General features: G+C 36.3%; 1 protein-coding gene across 1 annotated transcript; it reads right to left on the reverse strand.

Annotated features, from left to right (window-relative positions):
- Positions 1-1,074: 1,074 nt before the first annotated feature.
- Positions 1,075-25,346, reverse strand: LOC139690292 (deoxyribonuclease TATDN1). Its single transcript, XM_071587653.1, has 6 exons — positions 25,237-25,346; positions 24,970-25,149; positions 12,558-12,753; positions 8,064-8,288; positions 3,460-3,669; positions 1,075-1,171 (listed from the first exon to the last, which is right to left on the reverse strand). Exons 1-6 carry the CDS (start codon positions 25,280-25,282, stop codon positions 1,075-1,077), a joined length of 954 nt encoding a protein of 317 aa, XP_071443754.1. The 5' UTR covers positions 25,283-25,346.
- Positions 25,347-25,410: the final 64 nt, after the last annotated feature.

Genomic DNA, 25,410 nt, shown 5'->3' on the forward strand with positions numbered 1-25,410 from the left:
CTCTTTATATACATAATCTTTTCTTTACTGAGCAAAGGTGCCAGTCATCATTTAGATACCTCTTCACAAATGCTTAAAGCCACCATTGTAACTCTTCTAAATCACCTTATCAGCAATTTCCTCCAATTCACTGCTCAAGTATGATGTTTTATCTGTTCTTGTTGAACACTTCCAACTAAATAGCCTTCCTACAGGATGCGGCGGTATAATTTGATGATTTGAATAGGGAAATCAATAGAAATCAGTAAGAAATGCTACTGCACTCGTTATCTCTCTAACATTTCTTTCATCATCAGCATTTTTATTTTAATATTTGTTTACTAAAATCCTCAATTTTTCTCTATTTAGTGTCAATGCCCTCCCCCCCCTTTTTAGCTTTTCTGTATTACGTTCTTCTTAATTTCTTGTGTGTATCTGCCTCTTGTTCTTCCTTGTGGTATCGTCTCTTGAAGTTAGTATCATATTTCCAATTAGGATGAACACAATGCAAGGCTGTAACTTATAGGAGAATAATTAGGTGGTGTCCCTTTGCCTTCTAAATTGTGAAGTTGCACCTCATTTCATGTCTTTCACTCTTCCACAACTGTGTCATTTGATGCTGGACTGATCATCTTGCATTATGGTGAAACTCCTGCCTTTCTACAAGGGTACAGGGTAAAGTTGAATGTACAATCCACTCTTCTCATTACCTTGTTTCAGAAAAAATTTTCCAAAGCTTTTGATGCCTCTGGGAATCATACTGGCAGTCTTCGGCTTTGTAGTCTGACTTGCTACCCCTAAGTTATCTCTCCTTTTGAGAGCCTTATTAAGTATATTGACTATCTTATAATATTGTTACCCCATCCTTAACACACAAATCCTGCCACACTCTCAGCAGTGATTGCAACCCATTGACTGCTTAAAGCTTGATCATTGCAAATCTAACTACTTTGATGAGTTCACCTCATACTTTTATTCCTACCTCAAGTCCTTCTAATGCCTCCCTTACCATTTTCTCTGATTATGTATGATAAGTCAGGAAAACATGTAAAACTAATATATCATTCAAATACTGGAAATCTTTTTAAGGTATTTTTATTTGAAAAACAATTTCATAGTATTTTCATGAATGATGTTACATAAATTATCTGCATCCTCTCCCCTTGTAGCAGCAATTATGTCTAATATTTGCCTGAAAGAGAATAAGAAAGGAATCATTAACATCAGTTTTTAACTTAAGAGCACATATTGATAATAATTAATCTACCTAGGAAGATCATGATTTATGCGATGATGCTGCTAATGATATCTCCTCTGATGAAGCAATATTAAAATTTAAATAGAAGCGCTAAGCCTCTCAACCTTAGGTTTTGGATGAGATATTTTGGAAATAAACCAGAATTTTTGGACATGTCTGTTCACCCCAACATCCATTGATTCACCATTGCTGCCATGCTTGATCTAAAGTAACCAGGTCTCATGGCAAATATGTATCACATTCCTTGATACTTGATTTGCAAATTCATGTAAAACTTAAGTCTATATCCGATTTTAGTTTGCAAAGATTGATCAAGTAAATCTAATAGTGTAATCTGACTTCCAAAAAATGTCAATTTAACATTAATAACTTAATGTTTGAACAAAAAAATGTTTTTTACCAAGAGAAACAGATTGTTCAAACAGAGAATACTCAGTTAATGAATTATGTGAATAATTTTAATCCATATTTCTTCACAGAGTCTCACCAACTGATGAATGATCTCCCTCATTTTTTAATGTTTAGTTTTCACTCTGGGATTGACCACAATGGCACTTAATATTACACAGAGTGTACATCTAAATACCATATTTTCCCATTGATAACTCGTGCATTATCTATACAAAAATGCCCCAATGATCGAAACAAATGATGATGCGCATAATGTAATGGAAATTGAAAAAAATTCAAACATTTACATGCCTATGTACACAATAATTTAAAGAAGAGTCTCGCAAAAATAAATTAATCTGGAACCATGCCTTTCTAATTGCATTCTATTTTTACAGATCTGCTACTGTTATCGTTATTTAATCTCATAAATCCATGAGAAAAAGAAGGAACATATAATTTTTATACTTCATTTTTCTAATACGTAGTGGTTCACATATACATAGAGTACGTCATATTATATACATGTACGTATAAATATATGATAGGATTTGTAAATTACTTGAATATAAGAAATTCGTCACCTGAATCACAATTGAATGAATTAATTGCATGTACTATCTCTTCAGGCACATCACCGAGACCATCATTGAGGAAAATTGTGAAACTTCTTGGCCTCTTTTCTAATTACTTGAGCCTTTGGTTTAAATATTTTGACACCTTTAAAAAGATACTTTTTTCAGACATTTAGCTAATTATGCTTAATCCTCAAAGACCAAATGGTGTATTTATTAGATAAACGGTGCAGTTCAACATAAATAATTAAATAACATGTAAATGCTACATGTTACAGCAATTTAATGAAACTATACAACAGCCTTCAATAGCCTCACCAACTGATGAATCTGTTCTCATTCCTTTCATTAAGACTGACAAGAGTCATCTTTGGGTATAAAATGTACACACAGAGAGGAACACAGTAAACATGCACATATATAGACAAAAAGAGAAGGGGGGAGGAAGAGAGTGAAAGGGGATACTCTCTCTACCTGCATCTTTCTCCACTCCCCTTCCTCTCCCCATCCCACCTCACTGTACTTTCTGTTCATATAACCACTGTTTTCAACCTGAAGGTCGGTTTGATAGCTGAGAGCCGAGCTCACCCAGTACTATGCCCAATGGCATGTGAAATTCACACATCAGGATAGGGGAGCCAGCACCTTTCCCTGTGGTTTCTCAGGAAGATCTAGAACCCAGAAAAATTATACAGCTTGGGTGAAGCTGGGTGTCCAGAGGGGCGTGCCCAGGAATCAAACCTAGGCCTTCTGGTTAGTAGTCCAGCGCTCTACCTCTGGAATAACATGACCCCTTCTGTACATATATGGGCTCATAAACTGAAGCAGGTGGAACAGTTTACCTATCTTGAAAGTGTTTTGGACCAAAATGGTCAAGGTAATTAGGAAATTAGGTGAAGAATTGCAAGAGGGAAAAAAGCTTTCACTTGGCGAGAATTAATGAAAGGGATGTTGAGTAAAGACGTTTAAAAAAGCTGATCCAAACTTTGATATGGAGTGTGGTTTTCTAATGTACAGAATCGTGGTCATAGAAGCAAGATTGGAGGCTTTTGAAAGGTGGGGAATTGCAATTAAAATCTTATTCTGAGGAAAGCGCTGAAATCCTGTTTTGTTTAAGAAGTCCTTCCACCACATCAAGCTAGAAACTGCGAATCTTATTAAAAATGTATAGACACAAAATGACCCACATGGAACTTGAAAGCTATTTCATAATTTTTAGATTACACGTAAATTAATATTTCATACTCTGAATCATACCCAATGAATCCTGGTTCATTCCTTCCCTTAACGGTACAACCAGGTACCCATTTTTCCTTTTTCACTTGTTTTTCTGGAGCCTTATAGGGAATAATGCTGTTCCAGGCATGAGTAGGTCTTGGCTCACACCATGGACTGTCAGTTTCTATTAAAATCTTATCAGAGGGTAGAGATTTCAGAGTTTCCAAATTGCTGTCTGTCTTTAGTGAACTGTATTAAAGAAATTAAAACATATAAGACTTACTATACCCTTTTTATACATACACAAATAACATTACAAAGTTCTAAACATTTATTGCATTAATTTACGAGGGTCATCCGGAAAGTAGTACCCGTTCGTGCCGCATGAAGTGCTGACGACGCGAGTAGCCGCTGGACGAGGTCAGATAGCTTCAGTGGCTTGTCTGCCTTCTCTGAGCCAAGTTGCGTGACGCTAGCATTGCCTGTGTTGTTTCTGTGATTGTTTACAATGTTTAAAAAAATTGAGAACGCCGCCAGTTGTGAAGTGAGGGCAGTGATTAAATTCCTCAATGCAAGAAACGTTCGCCCATGTGATATTCATCGCCAATTAAAGGAGGTGTATGGAGACAATGTAATGGACGAGTCGTCTGTTCGGCGGTGGTGTCGCAACTTCAACATGGGGAGGGGGAACACACACGACGATGAGCGTTCGGGGAGACCGTCTGTCATTACAGACCAACTGGTGAGCTCAGTTGACGAATTCGTGAGGAACGATCGGCGCGTCACAATTGATGACATCTGTGAGCATTTTCCCAATGTTTCTCGAACAATTGTTCATGAAATTGTTAAACACCATCTGCATTATGCAAAAATTTGTGCAAGATGGGTCCCTCGCGTATCTCAATGAGCTGGCGGCGAAGGACTATGCAGCAGGAATACAGAAACTTGTCACACGTTATGACAAATGCCTTAATTTGCTTGGAGATTATGTTGAGAAGTAGTTTAAAGTATCCTCTTTCAAATAAAATATTTTATGTTTGTTAATATTTACTTTTGTCTTTTTATTTCACGAACGGGTACTACTTTCCGGATGACCCTCGTACTTGAAATTTCACAAGATAATTGGAATTTTGTATAATAAACTTTAACTGTATAAAACAAATTTATTTTAATATTCATACTTGGGGTTATACTATATAGAATTTAATCATTGGAACATCACTATCTTTGATGATAACCATTTTCAAGCAACTTCATATATATGAACTGAATGTGAGGCAAGAGAAATATTTTCCTGGTTGCCCATTTACTTGGCAGATATAGATTGCCAAAAATTGCACTATTTCCACAATGCTTATCTACCAGAATGCTCTTCATATTACATAAGGGAAAAAAACAACAAAAGGAGAGCATTTCAAGGAAGTGCACATCATTAGCTGTAGAGAGGTTTTGTTACAAAACTAGAAAAGGTAAACAAAATGGGATTCTTTTACCATTTGTAATGCATTTCATAATGAAACCATTTTATAGATATACCTTTCTACAGTAAAACAAGTTAAGGCTCATATGCACTTCTATGCGTAGGTCCATTAGCGGGCTGTATAAACAATGTAATATGAGAGCTATTTGAAAAGTTCTCAGAATCAAATAGAAATAAACACCTTACCTCAGTGAAACTTTTTTTATTTTTTAATGTAGTCTTTTTATATACTAATGCACTTGGTCCGTCAATGTTCCAACGTCTCAAAAATTACATTCCTTCAGACCTGCAAAATACCCGTCTACTTTGGCTGCCTTTGTTTGAAGCGAATATACATCTACAGAGGAAAATTTGGAGCTTGGGGAAGATATTGAAATCTTATGGAGCCATATCAGGTGAATAAGGTGGGTGTGGCAACAATTCCTAACTTAGTTCGTCTATTTTTGCCATGACAACAACACTTGTGTGTGGGCGTGCATTATCTCGATGAAAAATGACTTTTTTTTCTTGCCAAACCTGGCCTTTTTTCGTATCTTTTGCTGTAGTTGGTTCAGAAGGTTAGCATAGTATTGTCCAGTAATTGTTTGACCACATCAATCTGTTTCTGATCCCTTTCCAGAGAAATTCGGAGAAACAGATTTCCCCAGGGATGTAGTACAATCGCCTAAGTGGATGATGTTGTAATAACCATAAGAACAAAGAAGACAAAGCTAAAGAGTACATCGATAAGTTAACCACTTTCTTCAGTTAAATTAAAAATCTCAACAGGATAGACTGTGTATACGTGTTTTGGGAGGAGCCTTCAAAGGAATCCTACTATAAAACTGTATGGGAAACATGCCAATAGAGTTTCTCATTTTAAATACCTTGGAATCGTTTTCGATGACAAATTGACCTTCCAAACACACATGAACTACATGGCTGCCGAAATAAAAACAATATTTCAATCCCCCCGAAGATATTGTAAAATTCACTACTCCATTAATAATTAATGTCTAAACAATCTCCATGACTCAATGGCACTACCAATCCTATCTTACAGATGTGAAATTTGGGGGGAAAACTCACTTTGAACAGAATAGAACATAAATTGAATGAGGCCCAAAGATCCTGTTAACTCGGGATAGCATTAGGGTGTAGAACCATTAGCAATCATCCCCTTATTGTTATAACTGGGATCACGCCAACAACCCTAGCAATCATAGGACAAAAAGCTATTTCAGATCTAAAGAGAAATGGGGTAATTTAGCTACTAAGCACACCAAACGAACAAAACCGATTAAACATAGTCAAGAGACAAATTAGAATCCTGGTCTTAAATGAATGGCAGGAAAGATGAGATTCATGACCAACAGGAAGGCTAACCCCCCAATTCTTCCCTGACATTAAGGCATGCCTTAGACAAAAATTTGAAATGAGCCAAAAGTTAATGGAACTCTTAAAAGGACATGGGAACTTACGGGCCTATCTTAAATGCATGGCAAAACCAATGACAAGGAATGCAGTTGCAGAACTGGCGAAGATACGGTCGAACACCACAGTCTTCATTACCCAATACACACGGAAAACCAGAGGCAGCTGGAGGAAATAAATAGAGGGCCAATAACATCCCTGAAAGATATTGGAAAACTACTGCCAACAAATTCAGAAACAATTGAAGAGTTCCTGAAAGAAAACATCCAGGCCAGTGACGAAGACAACCTAAAAGTAAGAAGAAGAAGAGCCTATGAAAACTACTCATGAATCAAGATAAAGTGACATTGAATTGTACTATTTCTTGTATCCGAGGCCTTTTTCAAGTAAGAATCTTACTTGAAGAAGGCCTCGGAGAAGGCTGAAAGCTTAAAAAATTTACCATGCGAGTGTCCTTTTAAGTGTTACTATTTAATTGTGTTCTATTGTGCTGTCCAAATATATGTATAATAATTATGTAATATGTATGTATATGTTAATTATGTATAAATATGCAACTTTTGGGGGTTAAGGCAAAGGTACCTCAAAATTATGTAGATCAGTGAAAAAAAAACTCAGGAGGGATCATCGGGAGGCAAGGGGGAAGCCCCCTAATCACCCACTATCCTTCAAATCCATATCGTCTCTTGTGATGTCATGGGATTCAAAACTCAAGACTTTAAAAATGGATTTTCATGCATTTTGGAACTTGGGTGTTGTGCAAACACTGGAAAGATATCCATTTCCCATTTCATGACTCATCATGACAAGTCTTAGAGCAGTTTCTTCCTTTGCAGATCCCATATTCTTACTGTACTTTTAATATCTGCTGTAGCAGCGTGCCTTACAAGACCACCATCTTTACCAATTATGTGCACCATTTGTCTGCTTGCATTACATGTATCTGTTTTGTATGTTTCAATCTGTTACAATCATCATAATTATTCCAAAGTTTTTTCAGACCTCTGTCTACTATGTACTTCTTCCATTGCTTTTTAATTTACCATCATGTTATTATTTCTATTTCTTTTCCTCCTTCCTTCCTACTCAATTTTTCAATAGATTGAGGGCCTAATTGCTAGGAGTTATCAACATACCCCACGCAAATGGATTTTTTTCCTTCAACTATTCTGGTAAAACTTAATTACTGTTTTTAAAAATTTATACACATCAGTGACAAGTACAGTAATACGTTTGATTAAAAATTGAAATGAAAAATAATGGCAAGACAACAAGGAAAAGATGCGATATCAATCTGCATTTGGAAACTTTTAAGAATTTTTTCGAAATTCACAAGTGGAAAAATACACATTACCATTTTTGTGAGCTAGGATTTGAGTCAAATCTTGTGCCATTATTTTTTTATTAAACTACCCTACACCAATTATGGATAGATGCAAAGGGAAAAATAAAACTGATACAATGAAAATATATGTGATGGAATATAGATTTGCATGAAGGCATAATATGCCACAAACTTTGTAGTGAGGAAGGAATTTGATAATCAGTGGTCCAAACTCTCTAGGATCATTGCGAATAGTATTCTGGCAGCTCTACCTGCTATGTGCTCTATGCTCAGCTCTCACTCCCAACCCCTCCAATGCACACTTCTCCTTTCCAGACATCACACTTTATGTAGTACAAAGCCATCAAGTTTTACAAGTCCAATCTATACCAACTGAGAAACCACAAAATGAAAAAATACACTCACCAGCCATTGATGCCAATAAAAAAACCAAGGTCAAGTATCTTCTGTGCTTCATCGCTAGTGCCGTCAAACGAATGCACAACTCCCCTTAGTTTTTCTTTGTTCTCATCTACCAAATTTTGGCGGTGATTCGATAAAACAGTTACAAGATCAGAAGCAGCATTTCGGCAATGAAGGAAAAGAGGCAAATTAAAGTGTGTAGCTAAGGCCAACTGCTTCTCAAAATATCTGGAAAGAGTGTGCGAAGTAAACACATATTGATATGGTAAACATAAAAAATAGATCTAGTTGGTTAAATTCACCTTGATTCTTATTTGCAGGAGTTATTTGACTGATATTCCAATTGTGAGATCTCTTTTGGATTCTTGATTTTATTAACATAAAAGTATTTAAATGCAGTGCTTATTCATGCATTAAGACAATTCTCTGAAAAGAGTATCAAGATTTATAATTTCATGTATGATACCTCACTTAATCAAATAAAAATACATATGTAGATAATAAACTTTATAAATACTTTAACTGTCTTTTTGAGAGATATTAAAATAATAATTTTATTCACTCAATTGGTCATCATACAAAGAGAAAGTTATACAGCAAAATATAATTATAAAACAAGAACATGAGAACAAACACAAATGTACATAGGAATACAGCAAGTTAAAAAAGTGCCCTTATGAAAAGTTGGGAAAAGCTCATTATCTCCCTGAAAAGTCTTGAATAGAACAGAATACCTCTTTTGTTACAAATGTCAGCAATATTTGAATCCTTAGTTACTTGGTTTCATTTTGATATTTTGCAGAAACTTATTATAAATGACAGAGGCAGCATGATGAGGGCCTTTTTGACAGGATGTATGTTTATAATCCTGTATGTATACAGCCTCATTAACTAGTTATGTAATTGTTGTGATATTTTAACATTGGAGGGTATAGGGTCGGATTTTCCCTTAAAAACAGTGAGTAGGAAAGAATATACAGAGGGGAGAGTTAGGATACCAAAAAATTGGAATACATTTTTGATGTGGTAGTAGCTAGTAATGGAGGCAACTGAAAGCTGAGTCATTTGTGCCATTAAGCACATGAGGGTAATTTGGTGAGGTTAGGATATTCAGGGAATAGATAAAGGGTGGAGAGAAACCCAGTATCCCCGAGAAACCCAAAAACAATACCTCTGGCATAATTTTTCTTTTACTCACACAGTTACTAATTCAATCGGTTTTTGACAAGTTAAAGGGGCCAAACATAATGCTAACATTTGTGTAAAAATGTGAATTGGATTAAAATTTTTGAGAACCACCCAATAAATAAAATGTTGTGAGTGCAATTTATATGAAATTCAACAAGAGCCATTATATTAGGTTACTGCTGATATTTTTAATCAAGATACTCTTCCCCAATGATGTTCAGCAACTTAGTATGGCTTCCGATAGTCTAAGTCAATTTCTTGGCCATATATGTAATGTGGGAGCAAATTCTCCCCACATTATTATTGCAACGACGCTGAGATTTACAACTTAATTTCCTTGTTAATATGCCTTTTTTGCACCACAAAGAAAGGAATAAGGCCCTAAAATTTCTGTATTCACAACAAATATTTCAAATGAAATAAAAAAATGATTAGTAATAAATCTAATTGCTATTTTTGTAATCACAGAGCAGCATCCATTTTCCTCAGATGGAGATAAAGATGAATCAAAGAATGCAAAAAAACAAATCCATTCTTCAATGCATCAAAAATGGATTTTGGAGGACTTCACAGTTGTTACATAAACCAATTAGATTGTTGGACTTATAGCACACAAGCTCATAAAAAATAAATTCAGCAGGGATGCTGTGACAACAAAGGGCGTGGAGAACAAAGATTGACCATAATGGAGTAAAACAAAAATGCAACATTTTCAAATACCTTGGACTTCAAATTTTAACATAGTTGGCAATAACCGTTCATCATTACACTGTTCAAACTATATGTAATCCAACAAGCCCTTTTAACTGCTCTAATGCTATCAAAACTATCTTGAGGGAATCTCCCCTAAAAATATCAAGAAGGGCTTCAGTAATTTTAGACACTTATCTCTTGTTTTTAAAACCTAAAAAATTCAGATTTTAAATGTATTTTGCAAGGATCTATGACCCATTGCTTAATTAAAGAGAAGCAAGTACATACCTACATATATTTTATTTCACAGATTCTGAAATGGTGGCCAGGAAAATTTTCAGTGATCCATTTGTCTAGTCCACCTGGAGGTTGCCTATTTTTGGCCAGTGATCTTTGAATTGAATGAGAATGTCTGAATGCTGGACTAATGATTGATACTCTCCCATAAGGAGGGGTAATTATGGCAGGCAACATGAAAAAGATTAACTTCCAGGCAAGTCTCCAAGAAAATGTAGGCACCATTAGAGGAGACTCCTGAAATTATTTCTCTTGTTGCCACAGAGTTGATATGACTACTGAAAAGCTTGATAACTATTATTAAGTGTGATGAGCAATGGAACATAGTTCTAGTCTTCCTAGTAGCATTAGCAGACTTGAGCCTAAAAATAAGATGCTTCCTCGAGAACTTCAAGATGCACCTGGCACCAACTCATTCAATTGGGCAGGGCATTTTGAAAGCAACTTACCTCCTCCTCAATATTACCAACAAAACAGCTTCTTGGGTCGTGGACATTGCTGCCTCAATGCACAAATTGGGAGATGGATGGAAAAGATAACTTGAATGGAAAAAGCTGCTCTAATGATTGTGCACATTTTTTAAAGGTGTAATGCCAGTTGAAATGACATATTTGAACATACATGGTTTTATCACAGAGTAATGCTAGTTGAAATTACATATTTGTATTTAATTTGGGGGATGCAGTAGTCCAAAGGCAGAGCATTGGACTAATGACCGGAGGGCACAGGTTCAATTCTCAGTCATGCCTCTCTGGACACCCTCAGCTGCACCTAGCTGTATGACTTTTTGGGTATCAGATCCTCCTGGGAAACCATAGCGGACACAGGGAATGGAACTATCACCCCTACCCTGATGTGTGAATCTCACACACTGCCAGGCTTAGTATTGGGTGAACTCTACCATCACCTACCAAATTGACCTTCAAGTTGATTACCTTGTTTATAGTATTCAATTTATTCCACTTAGTGAATTCAAAAGATCAATGAAAGTTACACCCATCCACACCCACTTACACAGTCATATTACCAGTAAACCGCTTGTGTGGTGGCTTGGTTTTTTTTCACTTGCTCAGTGGCAGTGATTAAATGAACTTCAATAGGATTTGCTGAATTATTTCAATTGTATTTAGATTGAAAGAATAACAGTGACCATTGCAAAGTTACATATTTGAGAGATAACACCCTATCAATAGACACCATAATGGAAAAAATAGTATCTACTCCATTAGAGTTTACATTTTCTAACTTTCAATAATTACAACCTTATAATGAATGCAAACAAGTGCATGATCAACTTCATCCCAATGTAATGGATTATTCTGAAAATATAATATGGATTAAAAATAATACATCCATACAACTTAAAAATTTTGAATACAAGCATATAGTATACAAGAATTGAAAGATATTTATAACATTTTTCATGAAATTTAAGATAAATGAAGTTGTGACTTCCTCGAAAAACTCGGCAAAAATTTTGATCCATTTCACCTGACCTTATGTCACAGGTATATTCTACAAATGACTGTAATTTCCTTATCCATAAAAAATGAGAATGCCACTTAGAATTTATGAGCCAGCCTTTTAACTAAGTGTAAAAAGAATGCTAGCCTTTAAATGTAAGTACCTGCACCTATAAAAATAATTTCCGGAACTTGTTGGGTATAAGGAGTTAAATGAAACACCACTTGGATAAAACAACTGCTGTGCAGTTCCACCAAGATTGCTATAAAGTATTAAAAACTCATAATGCTTCTGAAACCACTAAATATTTTATTCATGGTATATATATAGTTTGTTGTAAAATGATGAGTCCAATTATTTTAATTGTACTCAGTGTGTGGTCATGCTCTTATTTATTTATTCCATCCAGTGAGAAAACATTTACTTTTACCCACAGATATAAGGGCATGTCTGAAGTATTATTTTGTGAAAAATTTGATTAGTGAAGGGAATGATACAAATCAAAATATATGCTAATTTTAATAGTAATTGAAATTAGAAGCAGACATTTTTGAAATCATGGTCATCATCCTATTATTATTAATGTGAACCATAACAGGTGTTTTTAATTTAGTCACTCAATATGCTGAGCGAAAAAAATGGAGAATATTGTACAATATGATAAACAGACAAATTGTAGAATTAGCTTGTACAATATTCAACACAAATCTTGGTTTAAAAGCTTTTGCCACTTCTATGCCACTCAGTTTATACATTGCTATAAATGATAACATTAAATATGAATGACATTCAGGCAGAGCATGGATTGAAAGTATGAAATAAAATCAGACACAGAGTACAGAATTTAAAACACACCTTAATTGAGTTTCCTTAGGGCAAAATTTAAGCCTGTCATAATCCAGTCCACATTCTCCTATTGCAATAACCTTTTCCAAGTCGACCCCTTCTTCTACTAATTCCTGCAATGCTTTGATGTGATTCTCTGGGGATCCTTCAGCTTCAAACTCCTCACACCTAGTAGGGTGGACTCCAACAGTGCTATAGAGTTTTTCTAAAAGTATGAAGACAGGAATAGAGATGGCTATTCTGATACAATCAGGGAAATTTAAATTAATAACATCTCAAAGCCAAGGAATGATTGGTCATCTTTTTATAATCGTATTAAATATAGGCTATTTAAAATTTAGGGATGTAATGGTTTAGATTGATTAATTTAATTCCAAATTATCATTAATATAGTAGTGCATTGTGATTAGTAATATGTATATGCTGTAAGCTATCATTATTATGGAGTTAGTATTCAATTTAGAGTATAATCTATATTTTTCACAGTATAATACTAGGATATAACCAAACCAATTGAATGACCATAGGTTATTGTAGAGAGAATGAACACACATTAAAAGGCACAATACATACAGCTAACAATCTATGATAGTAAGTGCATGAAGTACCATGTCAGAATTCCAAGAGACAATTAAATTTAACAGAAATGAATATTTAAGCATAATGGATAACTATAATTATACTAGTCCTTAACTAAAATTTTTATAAATATTAGCCGATTATATCCTTAAGTTCTGAATTTACTCCACTTAAAATGTCAAAATGACATTTTATCTAAGTTCATATTCCACCATAATGAGGAAGTACCTACAGAAAAGCTCCAGGAAAGTTTAAGGAGCTTTCCTTTCATTCCACAGGAGCTCACATACTTTCTGTTAAAATAACAAACAAAAACCATGTGCTATCAGGCAGAATATAGGGGAGAGAGTTGATGCCAAGGATCCTAAGTAAATAAATAAACAAAGACACATTAATATATATATATTTATTTATTACTAGAAGGTAATCTACCGGGTAAGGTAGGTTTTTGGATGGACACAGCTACTAAATAAAACATTTTGTGACTCCTAACAAAACACAAAATCCAGCATCCTACCCAATATCAGGTCCATCTTCATCTCTGAGCACTTCCTTCTTCCCTTCATCCCGTCCAACATCCCTATCCTGCTCCTTCCCTTTCCTTGTTTGCCTAACATTCTCCCCTCTATTACAGTCTTCAACATCCCAATGCCGGTCTATACCCCCTTCATCCACTTTTCCTGCCTCCATAGCATTTCTCCCAACAAACCCCTCCTCACGCCCACCATACCTAGTACTTCCTTATTTGTTTTCTTCTTGGTCCATTTCACCTTCTTTATTTTTCTCCCCACCCACATTTCAAAAGCCTCCAATCTACGTCTATCCTCCTGCTTCAATGACCACCTTTCCGGGCTGTACATAGCTACGCTCCATATCAAAGCTTTAACGAGTCTTTTCTTAACATCCTTACTTAACGTCCCTGTCATCAACTCCCTCCTTGTGAAAGACTCTTTGCCTAGTGCATTCTCCTTACGTCCCTACTACTTTGACCGTGTTGGTCCAAAACACTTCCGAGATAAGTGAAATGTTCTACCAGCTCACTGCATGTCAAAGTTCTAACGAGCCTTTTCTTAACATCCTTACTCAACGTCCCAATGCCCCCCTTGTGAAATCTTCTTTGCCTAACATAGCTGTCCTCTTTATGTCCCAACTACTGTGACCATTTTGGTCCAAAATACTTTCGAGATACATAAACTGTTCTACCTGCTCTAGTTTTTGTCCTCCTATTTTAATGTTTAGCTTAGACTTTTTCTTTCTGGAAAATCACATAACCTTTGTTTTATTAATATTGAATCTCATCCCATACCTGTCGCACTGAATTTCCAATTCACTCAGCAATGCTTGTAACCCCTTGGCTGACTGACAAACTAAAGCTTGGTCATCAGCAAACCTAACTGATTTTACGAATTACCTGCCGACTTTCATTCCCCCCACTCGCACCTGAACAGTCTGCGACATGTAAAGGTTGCGGATCAGCCTCCTGTCCCTCAAATCTATTCCTAATTTCTTCAATATACTCACAAGTTTTTCCCAATTCACTCTATCAAACACTTTTTCAAAATCTATGAAACAGGCAAATACATCCTGATTGTATTCTATATTCCTCTCGATTAGCGATCTCATTACTGCAATGACATCAAGGGTACTTCTCCCCTTCCTAAACCCAAACTGATTATCCCTAAGTAATCATTTTCCCTTCTCTCTATCCTTTAGTTGATGATCCTGAGAACAACTTTAGCTGCGTGGGATATCAAACTTATTGTTCTGTTTATATATATATATATATATATATATATATATATATATATATATATATATATATATATATATATATATATATATATATATATATATGGTAGGTTTTTGGATGGACTTAATTGCTAATTCAACAATTTGTGACCCCCAGCAAAACACAACATCTCACTCTACATCAGGTCCCTCTTCATCTCGGAGTACTTTCTTCCTCCCTTCATCCTGTCCCACATCCCTATTCTGTTCCTTCCCTTTCCTCGTTTGCCTAACATTCTCCCCTCAATTACAGTCTTCAACATCCCAATGCCGGTCTATACCCCCTTCATCCACTTTTCCTGCCTCCATAGCATTTCTCCCAACAAACCCCTCCTCACGCCCACCATACCAAGTACTTCCTCATCTGTTTTCTTCTCTGTCCATTTCACCTTCTCCATTCTTCTCCACACCCACATTTCAAAAGCCTCCAGTCTACCTCCATCCTCCTGCTTCAATGACCACGTTTCTGCTCTAGACAAACTAAAGCTTGGTCATCAGCGAACCTAACTGATATTACGAATTCCCCGCCCACTTTCATTCCTACCTCCAGTTCTTCCCATGCCTCTTTAATCATTTCCTCTGCATACAGGTTGAACAGCAACGGTTATAATGGGCAACCCTGCCTTACACCTCTTCCTAACACTGCCCATCCGGACTCCCCGTTCCCCACTCGCACCTGAGCAGTCTGAGACATATACAGGTTGCGGATTAGCCTCCTTTTCCTCCAATCTATTCCTATTTTCTGCAATATACTCATTAGTTTTTCCCAATTCACTCTATCAAACGCTTTTTCGAAATCTACGAAACAGGCAAATACCTCCTGGTTGTGTTCTATATTCCTCTCGATTAATAATCTCAGTACTGCAATGGCATCACGCGTGCCTCTCCCCTTCCTAAAGCCAAACTGACCATCCCCTGAGTAAACATTTGCCCTACTCTCTATCCTTTTGTTTATGATCCTGAGAACAACTTTAGCTGCGTGGGATATCAAACTTATTGTCCTGTAGTCCTCACATGATGTAGCCTTTACCTTTTTCGGAATAGGAACTAAAACTGATCTCACAAAGTCTTCCAGCCAGATTCCTTCCTCATAAATACTATGAATCAGCCCATATAGCCTCTTCCTCCCACATTTTCCCAAACATTTCAATGGTTTGGCAGGAATGTTATCCACCCCCACGGCCTTATTTAGTTTCATCTCCCTTAATGCCCTTTCTATCTCGTCGTCTAGTATGCCTGGACCTAAGCTATCTTCCTCTACGTCATATTCTTTTTCAATGTCTATCTTTGTTGGTCGAAGTTCTTTACAAACAGTTCTTCTATATACTCCTTCCATCTCACTTGGATCTTTCCTGCATCAACTATTACCTTAACCGCCTTATCTCTAATTGTTAGCATAGATCTCCCATTCTTACTTCCCGATAAAGATTTAACTTTGCTGTACAGCACATTGATTTCACCCTTCCTCTGCACTTTCTATATCCTTGCACTGCATCTTCCACCATGCTTCTTTTGCTTTATTTGTTGCCTGCCTTAATTTATTGTTTAATTCTTTGTGCTTCATTTTGCCTAACTCCGTGTGTACATTCTTCCATTTTCTCTGCTCATCCATCTTTGTAATCATCTCATCCGTGATCCATGGTTTCCTAGTCCTTTTAGCGTTACCGGTTCCAATAGTGTCTTTTGCGGCTTTAGACATCCTTTTCTTGATACTTTCCCTTTTCTTCGATTGTACTTAGCTCTTTACCATCCTCCATGATTTCCTCTACTGCCTGTTGGTACTCCTTCCTTTTCAAACCATTTAATGCTTCTACATTCCATTTTCAAACCCACCGCCCCTGCCTTATCTTTTTGAAATGGACGCTACATTTCATAACAACTAAATTGTGGTCAGAGTCCGCATCCGCTCCCAGAAAGTTGTGCGAATTTTACACACTGTTCCTATACCTGTGTCTAACCAGAATATAATCTAGCTGATACCTTTCTGAGTCACGTGGCATTTTCCATGTACACCTGCGTCTTTTGAGTGTCTAAACCAAGTGTTGGTGATGACTGACCCCTGTCTCTTGCAGAACTTAATTGCTTTCTCCCCACGGTCACTCCTCGTGCCTAAACCGTAGTCCCCCACCTCATCACCATCTCTTCCTTTGCATACCGTCGCATTCCAATCCCCAATCACTATCAAATGTTTCCCTGCAGGAACACACGCGATTATGTCCTCTAACTGGGCATATATCCTATCGACCTCTTCTTCCTTATAGTTGCTCGGTGGCATGTATACCTGAATAATAACCAAGTTCGTTGGTTCTGCTTTTATCTCTACTAGTAATAATCTATCAGTTACCTGCTCTATGTTGACTATGCTGTTTCCTACCTCTCCATTTAATACTATGGCATCCCGTCGCTGGCTCTTGTCCCCCGCCATCTCTCGCTTGACATTCTCCAATTTCCCAGTCCTCATCATTGTCCTAACATTCCATGTTCCTATTCTAACTAATTTGCTATTCTTCTCCTGTGTCTTCTGTCCTGCTGCTGCTGGTTTTCCCTTGCAAGGGTTTCGTGGGATGACGACCGCGGAAGCCTTGCCTCCCCCGCTGCCGGGCATGACACACGGCCGATTGGGCCGAGCCCCATAGTTGCCAGGACTCAAAATCTCTGTATTTTCCATCATTTAAATCTTGGGAATGATAATTGAGGTGAATTGTTGAGGTGAGGGATAATTGAGGTCGGTTTGGTAGGTCATGGTAGAGTTCACCCAGTGCTAAGCCCCACCGCGTGTGAAATTCACACAACAGGGTAGGGGGGCCAGTTCCTTTCCCTGTGCTGGTTATCTTTTCTCAGGAAGACCTGCTACCCATAAAATCACATAGCTTTGGTGGAGCTGCAAAATATATATATATATATATATATATATATATATATATATATATATATATATATATATATATATATATATATATAATATACACACATAATTACATCTGAACCTTCAATTTCATCTTCTCATCCAAACTTTGAGGACCATGGCCGCCTGTAATTTCAACCTCCATCCATATACATTCTTTTCCAAGTATCATAAATGAAACAACACTTTTCAGGCTTCCATGCGAATTCTTATTACCAGTCACCATACCAGAACACAGTTAAACTGGCATTTCAAATACAATCAAACCAAGGCTTCACACTTCAAACCAAAGACAATGGGACTAAACCCATAAAATAAATTACCTAAATGTAATGCTCCCATATGTTACTCCCTCTTATCTAAACCCAGTTGGATGAACACCTAAGTTATTGTTTGGACTACTATGTAATCTTCTCTTTACGATTCTCAGAACAACGTTTTTAGCATGCAAAATTAAACTTTCTTAAAGCCACTAGACAAACGAATTCATTGTCTCAAAGTTTGCCCAATCAATCTAATTTTTCTTTTCTTATTTTCCTTGTAAAAATTCTGTATTTGTCTTTGTTTCATGTTGTATCTGTCCTCATAATCTTCAGCATTCAAATCCAGCACTAGATTTTGACAGCTTCTATTTTTCTCTGGGGCCATGACAGTCCAGTAGGGAAAGCACTAGTGCCACTGACTGGAGAACTTAGTTCAATTCTGGGTGGCACCCTCAGCTTCATCCAAGCTGTGCGATATTTTGTGAACCAGATCTTTTATGGGAAACTGAAGGTAGCATGAGGAAATTAACCCCTCTACCTTGATGTGTTTTTGTGTGACCTATGACCAAGTGTGATTTTACACATTGGTCAAAGTATTAGGGGAGCTCTACCTTTTATCTATAAAACTGACCTTAGGGTTATTCACTATGGTGATAAGTCTCCACTATCTGCTTTTCCATCCATGTCCATCACTCTGATCCGCAGAATACCATACTAACAAATGCTTTCATGAATGCCTAGCTAATAATCACCATTTAATATGAAGCAATTCTACAAAGAGATGCAAGATCTGATGAAATTGATTTTTGAGCATAGTAGCTGAATTTTTTGACAAACATCTTCTAACACTAAGCTTTTCTCTGCTTGATAGCACCAAGTTCCTTCCAGCCCACATGATGCTTCTTCTTAGATAAGCGAAACATTCTACCTGTTCTAATTTCTCCCTTATTAATGTAACATATGCCTGCATCTCTCCTCCACATACTAGAACTATACTTTCAAGCTAGTCCTCTTAAAGCACTTAGTCCATTGATTTCAGCAGGTTTTTTGAATTCTTTGCCATGACACTGATGTTTTTTGCGATGCAAAGGATGTTAATTTCTACCCAATTCAACTTCATTTCTTATCAATTCCTTGTATTCCTGCTTTCATAGTGCTTACCCATCTGATAAATAATGCCATGGGGAATAACATCCTTGTAGCAGCCTATTATTTTTTTACACCTTTCACTTGGATCGTCGAAAAAAAAGCAAGGGTCTATTATGTGGTGATTTCAATATTGATATATCCTGCCAAAACGATCCGTCCACTAAACTTAACAAAATTCTGCGTCTATATGGATGGACTTCACTTATCAGCTCCCCAACAAGAGAGACTGCAACCTCTTCCAGAAGTATTGACGTTGTTGTCACTAATCTCCACTTAAGTGAAAATGATCACTCAAAGGTTGTTGACTTGGGCATTTCTGACCATTATTGCAAATTTTATTTATCCCAAAGTCAAAACAGGTGGCACGTGAGAAATATTGAAGGTATCACCCAATCAATGGGGTAAATTCTTTCCATGAACAATTGTATGAAATGTCATGGAATACCTAGTACAATTTAAAGTGTGCACAAGAAATGTATGTTTATTTCATAAGCAGTGTAAAACTCATCTTTTAAGGATGCTTTCCTAGAAGAATAGGTCTTGTGAAAGCCTCTAGTAAAACTAATTATGGGTGACGGATGAGGTGAGAGCAGCCAGCAGTGAATTTAGGGAATTATGTGGATTGAAAATAGGGCAGGATGATCTAGGGTCCCTAAACTACTTCCAGAGCTATAAAAAAGAGTATAAGTCTTTACTGCTTTATGCAAGGAAATCTTATTATAACAAAGATGAGTTTCCAGACTATCTAAAAATATCAAAGATAAAACTTATTCATAAGAAGGGGATGAGGATGATATTAACAATTACTGATCATTGTCCTAATTGACCAATTTTTCCAAAATCCTTGAGTCCTTAATGAGAGACAGGCTTGTGAAATATATCGTCAAAATAAAATTTTAAGTATGGAAAGAATTGGATTACAAGAGGGAAAAGGTATCAATCATGCTCTAGCAAGTTTTCTTAATAAGAGAATGACTTTTTGGGACTCGATGGAATACTCTGTTGGTGTATTCAATGATCTTTCACGTGCATTTGATACTGCGGACCATGAAATTCTTTTAAGTAAATGTGAATGTTATGGGATTAGGGGAATTACCAATAAATGGCTTAAATAATATTTAAAGGACAGGAAACAGATAGTGGAGGTTTCTGGCATTGGGGTCAACGACATTATGATAAATCACTAATCACCCATAGAAACAATAAGTGTTGGAGTACAACAAGGTAGCATTCTTCGGCCATGATTATTCCTACCATTCATCAATGATTTGCCAAGATATATTGAGAATAACAACATAGTTCTCAATGCAGATGATACGCCTCTTGCAATGAGCCATAAGGACCCTAACTTGTTGCAAACTAAGCTTGAGAGCTCATTATTGCTCTTGGAAAAATGGTTTAATGTTAAGAAACTGTCTGTAAATGCACTAAAAACAAATTATACTCAATGCAACAATTTCATAGTGTAAAAATCATTCACCTTGACTGAGGCGCATGATTTTTACACTCTGATTGTATTAGCAGTTGACTGTTAAAAGTTACTGTTGTGGCATCTCCAGCAGTTTCTTTCGGAAATTATACTCACTTTAGGAAGTGCCTCAGTTATACCTCTGCTTAAAAGACCAACCTATAGAAAGGGTAAACAGCACTAAGGTTTGTCTATTGATGACTCCTAAAACTGGGGGATTAAATGGCCTATGTTCCACTTTGGCAAAAAGTGGATTTATTCTATGAAAACTTTCAAACATTTTAGATTTAAATATACTAAAAATGGATTACTATGGCAACTTTCATTCACATATGAACAACGGAATTACTTATTGGGGAGTATCACCAGACTTCCATATATTTTATTTGTACAAAAAAGATGTATTAGGTATATAGCAAAAGTATCCCCATTGCAAACCTCATTTAAAAATATTGAAAATTCTAGCTTTACCTTGTTTGTATATTCATTACTTATGTATGTTTGTTAGGAATAATACGAAACAACTAATCACCAATGCTCAAGTACGTGGGCATAACACTAGACAGAGTGTTGATGTACACTTATTCCGTCACTATTCTGCTATGTATAATAAGAGCCCCTTTCATTTAGCCATAAAATTTTTTAGCTGTTTGCCACCAGGAATAAAATCTGCTCCTTATAAGGGCACATTTAAGAAATATCTCAAGAATTTTCTAATAGATAAATACGATTATAACGTGGAAGAGTTTCTGGAGTCTTTAGAACACTGAAACAGCTGATTGTTTCCTCTCTGACATGTCCTATATTCCTGGGACCCATTAATATTATTTTTCTACCGGTACCCATCATCAGAATTTGGTCTACCTTGTCTCCTTCATATTCCCAACTCCAAATTGGTTTTCTGACAAGCTTTCCACAAATTTTCCCTCTATTCTTAAGACGTTAATCTAGAAGTTAATCGCAGAAGGTAATGAATAACTGATCATAGCACTGTTTGGCTTCCACCACGTCACGTCTGAAGCTACTCAATTTGATATCAGAATGTATTCATGATGCAACTATTTCAGAGGGTAAAAATCCCGGTCCAGGTGAATGATTTTTACACACAGAAATTGCTGCATCATAAGACAGTTTTGATATTGGATATTAACTGTCTATTGTTTGATGATCGATCTCCATTTTCATGCAAAAGGATAACATCTGTCATTTTTAGTTTGTCAGAAAACCATCCTGTATATAGAGAAGCATTAACTAATAGGAGCTAAAAAATTGTACAGTCGCCAATACGGTTTTAGAAAAGGGCACTCTTGCGAAACTCAGCTATTAGGGTTCTGCCAAGAAATGTTCGACTCTATGGATGTGGGAATAGAAGTGGATGCTATAATAGTCGACCTGTCAAAAGCCTTTGACAAAGCTGACCACGATCGCTTAGTGCTTAAGATGGGCCAATTGCCACTACACACAGATGGAAGAGTAATCTCTTGGGTCAAAAATTTCATGGAAGGTCGAACACAAAGGGTTAAATTAGAAGTGTATTCTGAAAAAACAAGGGTAAAATCGGGAGTCCCACAAGGAAGTATGCTTGGCCCACTCTTGTTTTTAATCCATAGAAATAATTTCCCAGTAAATATTAATTCTCAGAAAAGACTTTCTGCAGACGACTGTAATATCTACAGGAAAGTTGAAAATCACAGTGACCGCGAAATACTGCAATGGGACATTAATAAAATGGCAGATTGGGTGACAAATAATGGGATGGATATTAATGCTAGCAAATGCAAATCCATCAATTTTATTAACAAGCTAAATGGAAACAATAGGGACTATAAATTTTCAGAAAATGTCATTCCTATAAGTGAGAGCTGCAAATACTTAGGGGTATATTTAAGGAAGGATTTAGGGTGGGGGCTAAATATGGAGTACATTTTATGAAAACTTTCAAAACTCTTCATTGGGTGATGAGAAACCTCCAAGGGAGCGTTAGAGCAACTAAGGAAAGGTGTATAAGACCCTGTGGTAAGACCAATTTTAGAGTATGCATCTCTTGTATGGGACCCTCATGAAGAAGGACATACCAAAGAACTGGAAAAGGTACAAAAGCTGCCCAATATGTACTGGGGAAGCAGAGTGTGTCTGACATGCTAAAATTGCTGGGCTGGGAACCTCTACAAACTAGAGGGAAAATAAGCAGACTTCGTGGAATGTTCCACATTCTGAAGGGGGAGATAGCTTGGGCAGATCTTAGGAAAAAGGCGGGGAACCCAAATTTTTTAGGGAAAAATGACCACAAATTCAAGGTAAAATGCCAGGCGCAAGAACAAATAAAAAAAATTTTCTTTTCTAAATAAAGCAATTGTTGATTGGAACACCTTATCTGTAAAAAGCTTAATTTGCTTTAATTTTTTTTCTTACAGAATGATTGATGTTAATGAGATGGTGATTTTTTTGTTTTGTCAAAGAGATTTGTGTTTTGAAGTTTCCTTTAAGTGTACTTTTGTTTTACTGACTGATTTTACCTATTGTCTTTTGCGATTACTTGGGACTTGTGTGCCACCTGACACTGTCCATCTGCACATGTGAATTTTAATAAAAAAAAGGAGATTTCAGCAAAAGAATGACCATGGAACCTCATCCCATTCAACTGAATGTTTAGCACGAATTTTGCCAATAATCAATTTTATTTCTTTTACTCGGGTTGCCTATAGGTAAATGTTAAATATTGGTCACTGAAGTTTGTGGGCTATCAATATTTGTGTATGGCTGAGGGGCATGTTGAGGGAAAAATGCTTTTCTAAAGAATTTAGGGAATGGCCATTAGAATGAGTGGCTTTTGTATTGGGTTTAGGAACCAGCATACTGCCGTGGAGATGAAATCAATTGATTTACTTTTCTGCAATTTAAAAGTTTTAATTAATTATTTTCCAAGCCATTTTACTATCGGAGGCAAGTACTGAATTGATAAAAATTTACCAGGGAAAACTGATCGAGCCAGATTTATATATATATATAAGCATTTTCAATAAAAAAATTGTATTTTAAGTTTTTGATATTTAAATACACTTCAAGGTTTTTTAATCAGTGGAAATAATTAATTTAACAAAGTGGGTCAATTAATAATTACTAAATTGATTTTGTAATACATAATAGTTTAAATAATGTGCATATCTCAGTATTCTTAATATTCTCATTGTGATGAATCAAATTCTAAATGAACTATTGCATAAAGACATACTAATACTTTTGGTCACTATAGTTGCTATTCCTATGATGCTACCATAATGTAGACCATAGACCAGAAGATATGTCGGGCCAAAATGCTGGTCTATCTTGACTGTAATGACCTCCAGAACATCCTTCAAGGTGTTAAAATACAATTCTTTTGTTTCACCTAATAGGCCAATATTAATAATCTCCGAGCTCTGAGAGTCTGTTTAGGTGCCTTTTATATAAAATATCACAAAAAAATGTATACTTTAACTTCCAACAACTCCCAGAGCTAAAATATGATTATTGATATGAATCTTGGTCTCAATAAACATTGGTTCTGTAAGTTTATTGGCTGCAGATATAAGATCCTTCTCACATCAACAGGGTGATCAGATAGGCATGAACAGGCAGTTAGCTCTAAAAGGACTTAACTTTATGGTACATAATCGGATGTTTAAATAATTCCTTTCCAAATAAATTTGAGGGTTATAAGAAGATGGATGAGGAGGGTTTGTGGTTTCATAAGAATAGACAGGGAGATGAAAGACTGTAGACAAAGAAGTTATAGAGCATGAAAGAATTGCTTCACTGGCTAGGTGGTATTGGATGATAGTCACCAAACCGACACATACTCGAGTACTTTGTCAGGAAGGGGTAGACTGGGAAGGTCAGGGGTCAATTTTTTGGACTACTCTTCCAAAGATGGAGATACTCTTTAAAGAATGATTATAACAAGTATCTAGAAGAAATTTATGCAAATGTTTGAAAGCGGCATAACAGAAAAAAGTATCCTGGGGTGGTGGGGATTATCGTAAAAGGCAACTAAGGTTCCTGAAGTAGGGAGCCAAATTTGAGCTTCATTGGCCTTGCTAACCCTAAAAGGCTACTTTAGTGTCTAAGGCTGACATCTTTTCAATAAGTTAATCCAACAGTTAATTTAATTCATACACACAAAACATCGAATCAGAAGGAAAATTTGAAAATACGGCTTTCCGGTTAGCCAGATATCACCCATTCCCTATATTAGGAGAGGAGTTTTTTTTAATAACTTTAATGATTTACCATCAGTTTTTGCAATTTTTAAAGCAGCCTTGCAATCTTCCAAACTTCCTCCGGTCACGATAATTTTATCCACTCCAGCATTCCACGCTCTTTCGAGAACCGCATTCAGATCACCCTCGTGCTTTTTTGTCCCATTGTAAATTCCTTGGAACATTGGGTCCGTTAAATTTGCCCCTATATCTAAGTAAGTTATGAATGGGTATTGTCACTAAAGTTTTAATTTAATGTCAACACGAGCTCTTTCGACAGAACATAATATATATTTACCAATCATTTTCCTTGCACTCATTTTCTTGAAAAAACCTGTGATCATATATAAAATAACAAATTAAAAAAAATTAAATATTGTCACTGCAATTCAATTTCACCTCACAACTACAATAACATTTGAACGATGACAACTACTAGACAAATACGATTGGACTGCCGTCTGGCGTTACA

The sequence above is a fragment of the Hetaerina americana genome, unplaced genomic scaffold (assembly GCF_022747635.1).
Source record: "Hetaerina americana unplaced genomic scaffold, ioHetAmer1.1.p SCAF_3, whole genome shotgun sequence".
In the NCBI taxonomy this organism is placed as follows: domain Eukaryota; kingdom Metazoa; phylum Arthropoda; class Insecta; order Odonata; family Calopterygidae; genus Hetaerina; species Hetaerina americana.